Source organism: Nerophis lumbriciformis, linkage group LG13 (genome assembly GCF_033978685.3).
Source record: "Nerophis lumbriciformis linkage group LG13, RoL_Nlum_v2.1, whole genome shotgun sequence".
In the NCBI taxonomy this organism is placed as follows: Eukaryota; Metazoa; Chordata; class Actinopteri; order Syngnathiformes; family Syngnathidae; genus Nerophis; species Nerophis lumbriciformis.
The window spans coordinates 8,480,385-8,490,660 of NC_084560.2; the positions used below are offsets into that span (position 1 = coordinate 8,480,385).

At 37.7% G+C, this 10,276-nt stretch overlaps 1 protein-coding gene across 1 annotated transcript in view; it reads left to right on the top strand.

The window, feature by feature from the left end:
• Window positions 1-2,793, top strand: part of LOC133613876 (E3 ubiquitin-protein ligase SH3RF3-like) — a 325,501-nt gene extending 322,708 nt beyond the window's left edge. The window contains exon 10 of the mRNA XM_061971746.2: window positions 2,147-2,793. Coding sequence (XP_061827730.1) covers window positions 2,147-2,315 — 169 coding nt within the window. The 3' untranslated portion in view covers window positions 2,316-2,793. The remainder of the gene's footprint in view (window positions 1-2,146) is intronic.
• The last annotated feature ends 7,483 nt before the right edge of the window (window positions 2,794-10,276 follow it).

Below are 10,276 nucleotides of genomic sequence, written 5' to 3' on the forward strand. Positions count from 1 at the left end.
ATTGAGTCCGAGTGGACCATGTTCCGCACCTCTGTTGTCGAGGTGGCCGATTGGAGCTGTGGCCGCAAGGTAGTTGGTGCCTGTCGTGGCGGTAATCCTAGAACCCGTTGGTGGACACCGGCAGTGAGGGATGCTGTCAAGCTGAAGAAGGAGTCCTATCGGGCTCTTTTGGCTCATAGGACTCCAGAGGCAGCGGACAGGTACCGACAGGCCAAGCAGTGTGCAGCTTCAGCGGTCGCAGAGGCAAAAACTCGGACATGGGAGGAGTTCCGGGGAGCCATGGAAAACGACTTCCGTCGGCTTCGAAGCGATTCTGCACCACCATCCGCCGCCTCAGGAAGGGGAAACAGTGCACTGTCAACACCGTGTATGGTGCGGATGGTGTTCTGCTGACCTCGACTGCGGATGTTGTGGATCGGTGGAGGGAATACTTCGAAGACCTCCTCAATCCCACCAACACGTCTTCCTATGAGGAAGCAGTGCCTGGGGAGTCTGTGGTGGGCTCTCCTATTTCTGGGGCTGAGGTTGCTGAGGTAGTTAAAAAGCTCCTCGGTGGAAAGGCCCTGGGGGTGGATGAGATCCGCCCGGAGTTCCTTAAGGCTATGGATGCTGTGGGGCTGTCTTGGTTGACAAGACTCTGCAGCATCGCGTGGGCATCGGGGGCGGTACCTCTGGATTGGTGGTGGTTCCTCTCTTTAAGAAGGGGAACCAAAGGGTGTGTTCCAACTATCGTCGGATCACACTTCTCAGCCTTCCCGGTAAGGTCTATTAAGGTGTACTGGAGAGGAGGCTACGCCGGATAGTCGAACCTCGGATTCAGGAGGAACAGTGTGGTTTTCGTCCTGGTCGTGGAACTGTGGACCAGCTCTATACTCTCGACAGGGTCCTTGAGGGTGCATGGGAGTTTGCCCAACCAGTCTACATGTGTTTTATGGACTTGGAGAAGGCATTGGACCGTGTCCCTCGGGAAGTCCTGTGGAGAGTGCTCAGAGAGTATGGGGTATCGGACTGTCTGATTGTGGCGGTCCGCTCCCTGTATGATCAGTGTCAGAGCTTGGTCCGCATTGCCGGCAGTAAGTCGGACACGATTCCAGTGAGGGTTGGACTCCGCCAAGGCTGCTCTTTGTCACCCATTCTGTTCATAACTTTTATGGACAGAATTTCTAGGCGCAGTCAAGGCGTTGAGGGGATCTAGTTTGGTGGCTGCAGGATTAGGTCTCTGCTTTTTGCAGATGATGTGGTCCTGATGGCTTCATCTGGCCAGGATCTTCAGCTCTCACTGGATCGGTTCGCAGCCGAGTGTGAAGCGACCTCCAAGTCAGAGTCCATGGTTCTCGCCCGGAAAAGGGTGGAGTGCCATCTTCGGGTTGGGGAGGAGACCCTGCCCCAAGTGGAGGAGTTCAAGTACCTCGGAGTCTTGTTCACGAGTGAGGGAAGAGTGGATCGTGAGATCGACAGGCGGATCGGTGCGACATCTTCAGTAATGCGGACGCTGTATCGATCCGTTGTGGTGAAGAAGGAGCTGAGCCGGAAGGCAAAGCTCTCAATTTACCGGTCGATCTACGTTCCCATCCTCACCTATGGTCATGAGCTTTGGGTTATGACCGAAAGGACAAGATCACGGGTTCAAGCGGCCGAAATGAGTTTCCTGCGCCGGGTGGCGGGGGCTCTCCCTTAGAGATAGGGTGAGAAGCTCTGCCATCCGGGGGGAGCTCAAAGTAAAGCCGCTGCTCCTCCACATCGAGAGGAGCCAGATGAGGTGGTTCGGGCATCTGGTCAGGATGCCACCCGATCGCCTCCCTTGGGAGGTGTTTAGGGCACGTCCAACCGGTAGGAGGCCACGGGGAAGACCCAGGACACGTTGGGAAGACTATGTCTCCCGGCTGGCCTGGGAACACCTCGGGGTCCCCCGGGAGGAGCTGGACGAAGTGGCTGGGGAGAGGGAAGTCTGGGCTTCCCTGCTTAGGCTGCTGCCCCCGCGACCCGACCTCGGATAAGCGGAAGAAGATGGATGGATGGATGGAAAAGAAGCAAACTTCATGAATGTTTTTTGTGCTCCAATCACAAAAAAAAATAAGAGTTGTAGAAATGATTGGAACCTTTTGACCACGACTCCACTGACGAATGTACTTTTGTGTGGCGCCAGGTACCGTGTGGTGGTGCCGTACCCGCCCCAGAGCGAGGCGGAGATCGAGCTCCGCGAGGGCGACGTGGTGTTCGTGCACAAGCGGCGGGAGGACGGCTGGTACAAGGGCACCCTGCAGAGGACGGGGAAGACGGGCTTGTTCCCCGGCAGCTTCGTGGAGAGCTTCTAGAAGACCTTTTTTTCCAGCCTGCCTTAAGGAGCTCCGGGAACTGGGCAGTGGAGTCTGGCAGGAAGGAGGGAATGGTTTTCACTAGGGATGTCCGATAATATCGGCCGATAAATGCGTTAAAATGTAATATCGGAAATTATCGGTATCGTTTTTTTGTTTGTTTTTGTTATTAAATCAACATAAAAAATACACTTACAATTAGTACACCAACATAAAAAACCTCCTCTCCATTTACACTCATTCACACAAAAGGGTTGTTTCTTTCTGTTATTAATATTCTGGTTCCTACATTATACATCAATATATATCAGGGGTCGGCAACCCGCGGCTCTAGAGCCGCATGCGGCTTTTTAGCGCCGCCCTAGTGGCTCTCTGGAGCTTTTTAAAAAATGTATGAAAAATGGAAAAAGATGAGGGGAAAAAAAAATAATTTTTTTTGTTTTAATATGGTTTCTGTAGGACGACAAACATGACACAAACCTCCCTAATTGTTACAAAGCACACTGTTTATATCATACTTGCCAACCTTGAGACCTCCGATTTCGGGAGGTGGGGCGTGGGGGCGTGGTTAAGGGCGTGGTTAAGAGGGGAGGAGTATATTGACAGCTAGAATTCACCAAGTCAAGTATTTCATATATATATATATATATATATATATATATATATATACATATATATATATAAATATATACAATACATATATATATATATATATATATATATATATATATATATCCTGAAAATATGCAAACAAAACTGTGTTTAGATAATTGATACTTCAAACTTGCATAAATAAATATTAAGGAATATAACATAACTTGGCTTCTGAGAGCTCCAAAATGTAATGAATAAAATGCTAAAGTTGTTGATAAACAAGCAATTATTTTAATAATTAATTATGGTCATTTTAAATGAATTATTATGATAATTTAAAATTAATTATTTCAAATATGTTTATTTGAATGTATAATTCTATGGCTGGATGTAATAAGGAGTCAGAAAAAACACAAATAAAAATACAATTAATTTTGATGTTTTTAGCAAAATATAGTAAACATTTATTTCGTTTTTTTTTTTTTTAATTAATAAATATATTTATTTTTAGGTAACATAAACATAATAATACAATTTCTATCTAGTCCGGATGATTTAGTTCTTGTCACCCTGTTGTCCTCCCGTCGTGAAAAAAGGCTGTCCTCACTCAGGTCCGCATGGAGCTGGAGAGGGCATGGCCTCCAGCTCCGGCTAAAAATCGGGAGATTTTCGGGAGAATATTTGTCCCGGGAGGTTTTCGGGAGAGGCGCTGAATTTCGGGAGTCTCCCGGAAAATTCGGGAGGGTTGGCAAGTATGGTTTATATTAAACATGCTTCACTGATTCAAGTATTTGGCAAGCGCCGTTTTGTCCTACTAATTTTGGCGGTCCTTGAACTCACCCTAGTTTGTTTACATGTATAACTTTCTCCGACTTTCTAGGACGTGTTTTATGCCACTTCTTTTTCTGTCTCATTTTGTCCACAAAACTGTTAACGTTGTGCATGAAAGGTGAGTTTTGTTGATGTTATTGACTTGTGTGGAGTGCTAATCAGACATATTTGGTCACTGCATGACTGCAAGCTAATCGATGCTAACATGCTATTTAGGCTAGCTATATGTACATATTGCATCATTATGCCTCATTTGTAGCTATATTTGAGGTCATTTAGTTTCCTTTAAGTCCTCTTAATTCAATTTATATCTCATGACACACTATCTGTATGTAATATGGCTTTTAATTTTTTGCGGCTCCAGACAGATTTGTTTTTGTATTTTTGGTCCAATATGGCTCTTTCAACATTTTGGGTTGCCGACCCCTGATATATATCAACATTATACTACATTATATATCAATATATATCAATACAGTCTGCAAGGGATACAGTCCGTAAGCACACATGATTGTGCGTGCTGTTGGTCCACTAATAGTACTAACCTTTAACAGTTAATTTTACTAATTTTCATTCATTACTAGTTTCTATGTAACTGTTTTTATATTGTTTTACTTTCTTTTTTATTCAAGAATTTTTTTTGAATTTATTTATCTTATTTTATTTTATTTTCATTATTTTTTTAAATGACCTTATCTTCACCATACCTGGTTGTGCAAGTTAGGCAAAATAATGTTTTAATTCCACAACTGTATATATCGGTTGATATCGGTATCGGTAATTAAAGGGGAACATTATCACCAGATCTATGTAAGCGTCAATACATACCTTGATGTTGCAGAAAAAAGACCATATATTTTTTTAACCGATTTCCGAACTCTAAATGGGTGAATTTTGGCGAATTAAACGCCTTTCTAATATTCGCTCTCGGGAAGCAATCCGCCATTTTCTCAAACACCGAGTCAAATCAGCTGTTATTTTCCGTTTTTTCGACTGTTTTCCGTACCTTGGAGACATCATGCCTCGTCGGTGTGTTGTCGGAGGGTGTAACAACACCAACAGGGACGGATTCAAGTTGCACCAGTGGCCCAAAGATGCGAAAGTGGCAAGAAATTGGACGTTTGTTCCGCACACTTTACCGACGAAAGCTATGCTACGACAGAGATGGCAAGAATGTGTGGATATCCTGCGACACTCAAGCAGATGCATTTCCAACGATAAAGTCAAAGAAATCTGCCGCCAGACCCCCATTGAATCTGCCGGAGTGTGTGAGCAATTCAGGGACAAAGGGCCTCGCTAGCACGGCAAGCAATGGCGGCAGTTTGTTCCCGCAGACGAGCGAGCTAAAGAATAGAATATGTTCCCCTAGTGTCCAAATAACTCTAAATTAAGTCTTTGTTACTTAGAATATGTTCCCCTAGTGTCCAAAAAACTCTAAATTAAGTCTTTGTTACTTAGAATATGTTCCCCTAGTGTCCAAAAAACTCTAAATTAAGTCTTTGTTACTTAGAATATGTTCCCCTTTTGTCCAAAAAACTCTAAATTAAGTCTTTGTAACTTAGAATATGTTCCCCTACTGTCCAAAAAACTCTAAATTACCGTAAGTCTTTGTTACTTCGAATATGTTCCCCTAGTGTCCAAAAAACTCTAAATTAAGTCTTTGTTACTTAGAATATGTTCCCCTTTTGTCCAAAAAACTTTAAATTAAGTCTTTGTAACTTAAAATATGTTCCCCTAGAGTCCAAAAAACTCTAAAGTATTTTTTACTTAGAATATGTTCCCCGAGTGTCCAAAAAACTCTAAACTAAGTCTTTGTTACTTAGAAAATGTTCCCCTAGTGTCCAAATAACTCTAAATTAAGTCTTTGTTGCTTAGAAAATGTTCCTCTAGTGTCCAAAAAACTCTAAATTAAGTCTTTGTTACTTAGAAAATGTTCCCCGAGTGTCCAAAAAACTCTAAACTAAGTCTTTGTTACTTAGAAAATGTTCCCCTAGTGTCCAAATAACTCTAAATTAAGTCTTTGTTACTTAGAATATGTTCCCTTATTGTCCAAAAAACTCTAATTTAAGTCTTTGTTACTTAGAAAATGTTCCCCGAGTGTCCAAAAAACTCTAAACTAAGTCTTTGTTACTTAGAAAATGTTCCCCGAGTGTCCAAAAAACTCTAAACTAAGTCTTTGTTACTTATAAAATGTTCCCCTAGTGTCCAAAAAACTCTAAATTAAGTCTTTGTAACTTAGAATATGTTCCCCTAGTGTCCAAAAAACTCTAAATTAAGTCTTTGTTACTTATAATATGTTCCCCTAGTGTCCAAAAAACTCTAAATTAAGTCTTTGTTACTTAGAATATGTTCCCCGAGTGTCCAAAAAACTCTAAATTAAGTCTTTGTTACTTAGAATATGTTCCCCTTTTGTCCAAAAAACTTTAAATTAAGTCTTTGTAACTTAAAATATGTTCCCCTAGTGTCCAAAAAACTCTAAATTAAGTATTTTTTACTTAGAATATGTTCCCTTATTGTCCAAAAAACTCTAATTTAAGTCTTTGTTACTTAGAATATGTTCCCCGTGTGTTCAAAAAACTCTAAACTAAGTCTTTGTTACTTAGAAAATGTTCCCCTAGTGTCCAAATAACTCTAAATTAAGTCTTTGTTACTTAGAATAGGTTCCCCTAGTGTGCAAAAAACTTTAAATTAAGTCTTTGTTACTTAGAATATGTTCCCCTAGTGTCCAAATAACTCTAAATTAAGTTTTTGTTACTTAGAATATGTTCCCCTAGTGTCCAAAAAACTCTAAATTAAGTCTTTGTTACTTAGAATATGTTCCCCTAGTGTCCAAAAAACTCTAAATTAAGTCTTTGTTACTTAGACTATGTTCCCTTATTGTCCAACAAACTCTAAATTAAGTCTTTGTTACTTAGAATATGTTCCCCTAGTGTCCAAAAACTCTAAATTAAGTCTTTGTTACTTAGAATATGTTCCCCTAGTGTCCAAATAACTCTAAATTAAGTCTTTGTTACTTAGAATATGTTCCCCTAGTGTCCAAATAACTCTAAATTAAGTCTTTGTTACTTAGAATATGTTCCCCTACTGTCCAAATAACTCTAAATTAAGTCTTTGTTACTTAGAATATGTTCCTCTAGTGTCCAGAAAACTCTAAATTAAGTCTTTGTTACTTCGAATATGTTCCCCTAGTGTCCAAAAAACTCTAAATTAAGTCTTTGTTACTTAGAATATGTTCCCCTAGTGTCCAAAAAACTCTAAATTAAGTCTTTGTTACTTAGAATATGTTCCCCTTTTGTCCAAAAAACTTTAAATTAAGTCTTTGTAACTTAAAATATGTTCCCCTAGTGTCCAAAAAACTCTAAATTAAGTCTTTGTTACTTAGAATATGTTCCCCTAGTGTCCACAAAACTCTAAATTAAGTCTTTGTAACTTAGAATATGTTCCCCTAGTGTCCAAAAAACTCTAAATTAAGTCTTTGTTACTTAGAATATGTTCCCCTAGTGTCCAGAAAACTCTAAATTAAGTCTTTGTTACTTAGAATATGTTCCCCTTTTGTCCAAAAAACTCTAAATTAAGTCTTTGTAACTTAGAATATGTTCCCGTAGTGTCCAAAAAACTCTAAATTAAGTATTTTTTACTTAGAATATGTTCCCTTATTGTCCAAAAAACTCTAATTTAAGTCTTTGTTACTTAGAATATGTTCCCCGAGTGTCCAAAAAAACTCTAAACTAAGTCTTTGTTACTTAGAAAATGTTCCCCTAGTGTCCAAATAACTCTAAATTAAGTATTTGTTGCTTAGAAAATGTTCCTCTAGTGTCCAAAAAACTCTAAATTAAGTCTTTGTTACTTACAATATGTTCCCTTATTGTCCAAAAAACTCTAATTTAAGTCTTTGTTACTTAGAAAATGTTCCCCTAGTGTCCAAATAACTCTAAATTAAGTCTTTGTTACTTAGAATATGTTCCCCTTTTGTCCAAAAAACTTTAAATTAAGTCTTTGTAACTTAAAATATGTTCCCCTAGTGTCCAAAAAACTCTAAATTAAGTCTTTGTTACTTAGAATATGTTCCCCTAGTGTCCACAAAACTCTAAATTAAGTCTTTGTAACTTAGAATATGTTCCCCTAGTGTCCAAAAAACTCTAAATTAAGTCTTTGTTACTTAGAATATGTTCCCCTAGTGTCCAGAAAACTCTAAATTAAGTCTTTGTTACTTAGAATATGTTCCCCTTTTGTCCAAAAAACTCTAAATTAAGTCTTTGTAACTTAGAATATGTTCCCGTAGTGTCCAAAAAACTCTAAATTAAGTATTTTTTACTTAGAATATGTTCCCTTATTGTCCAAAAAACTCTAATTTAAGTCTTTGTTACTTAGAATATGTTCCCCGAGTGTCCAAAAAAACTCTAAACTAAGTCTTTGTTACTTAGAAAATGTTCCCCTAGTGTCCAAATAACTCTAAATTAAGTATTTGTTGCTTAGAAAATGTTCCTCTAGTGTCCAAAAAACTCTAAATTAAGTCTTTGTTACTTACAATATGTTCCCTTATTGTCCAAAAAACTCTAATTTAAGTCTTTGTTACTTAGAAAATGTTCCCCTAGTGTCCAAATAACTCTAAATTAAGTCTTTGTTACTTAGAATATGTTCCCCTAGTGTTCAAAAAACTCTAAATTAAGTCTTTGTTACTTAGAATATGTTCCCCTAATGTCCAAAAAACTCTAAATTAAATCTTTGTAACTTAGAATATGTTCCCCTAGTGTCCAAAAAACTCTAAATTAAGTCTTTGTTACTTAGAATATGTTCCCTTATTGTCCAAAAAACTCTAATTTAAGTCTTTGTTACTTAGAATGTGTTCCCCTAGTGTCCACATAACTCTAAATTAAGTCTTTGTTACTTAGAAAATGTTCCCCTAGTGTCCAAAAAACTCTAAACTAAGTCTTTGTTACTTAGAAAATGTTCCCCTAGTGTCCAAAAAACTCTAAATTAAGTCTTTGTTACTTAGAATATGTTCCCCTAGTGTCCAAAAAACTCTAAATTAAGTCTTTGTTACTTAGAATTTGTTCCCCTAGTGTCCACAAAACTCTAAATTAAGTCTTTGTAACTTAGAATATGTTCCCCTAGTGTCCAAAAAACTCTAAATTAAGTCTTTGTTACTTAGAATATGTTCCCCTAGTGTCCAAAAAACTCTAAATTAAGTCTTTGTTACTTAGAATATGTTCCCCTTTTGTCCAAAAAACTCTAAATTAAGTCTTTGTAACTTAGAATATGTTCCCGTAGTGTCCAAAAAACTCTAAATTAAGTATTTTTTACTTAGAATATGTTCCCTTATTGTCCAAAAAACTCTAATTTAAGTCTTTGTTACTTAGAATATGTTCCCCGAGTGTCCAAAAAAACTCTAAACTAAGTCTTTGTTACTTAGAAAATGTTCCCCTAGTGTCCAAATAACTCTAAATTAAGTATTTGTTGCTTAGAAAATGTTCCTCTAGTGTCCAAAAAACTCTAAATTAAGTCTTTGTTACTTACAATATGTTCCCTTATTGTCCAAAAAACTCTAATTTAAGTCTCTGTTACTTAGAAAATGTTCCCCGAGTGTCCAAAAAACTCTAAACTAAGTCTTTGTTACTTAGAAAATGTTCCCCTAGTGTCCAAATAACTCTAAATTAAGTCTTTGTTACTTAGGATATGTTCCCCTAGTGTTCAAAAAACTCTAAATTAAGTCTTTGTTACTTAGAATATGTTCCCCTAATGTCCAAAAAACTCTAAATTAAATCTTTGTAACTTAGAATATGTTCCCCTAGTGTCCAAAAAAACTCTAAATTAAGTCTTTGTTACTTAGAATATGTTCCCCTTTTGTCCAAAAAACTCTAAATTAAGTCTTTGTAACTTAGAATATGTTCCCCTAGTGTCCAAAAAACTCTAAATTAAGTATTTTTTACTTAGAATATGTTCCCTTATTGTCCAAAAAACTCTAATTTAAGTCTTTGTTACTTAGAATATGTTCCCCGAGTGTCCAAAAAACTCTAAACTAAGTCTTTGTTACTTAGAAAATGTTCCCCTAGTGTCCAAATAACTCTAAATTAAGTCTTTGTTACTTAGAATATGTTCCCCTAGTGTTCAAAAAACTCTAAATTAAGTCTTTGTTACTTAGAATATGTTCCCCTAATGTCCAAAAAACTCTAAATTAAGTCTTTGTTACTTAGAATATGTTCCCCTTTTGTCCAAAAAACTCTAAATTAAGTCTTTGTAACTTAGAATATGTTCCTCTAGTGTCCAAAAAACTCTAAATTAAGTCTTTGTTACTTAGAAAATGTTCCCCGAGTGTCCAAAAAACTCTAAACTAAGTCTTTGTTACTTAGAAAATGTTCCCCTAGTGTCCAAAAAACTCTAAATTAAGTCTTTGTAACTTAGAATATGTTCCCCTAGTGTCCAAAAAACTCTAAATTAAGTCTTTGTTACTTATAATATGTTCCCCTAGTGTCCAAAAAACTCTAAATTAAGTCTTTGTTACTTAGAATATGTTCCCCTAGTGTCCAAAAAACTCT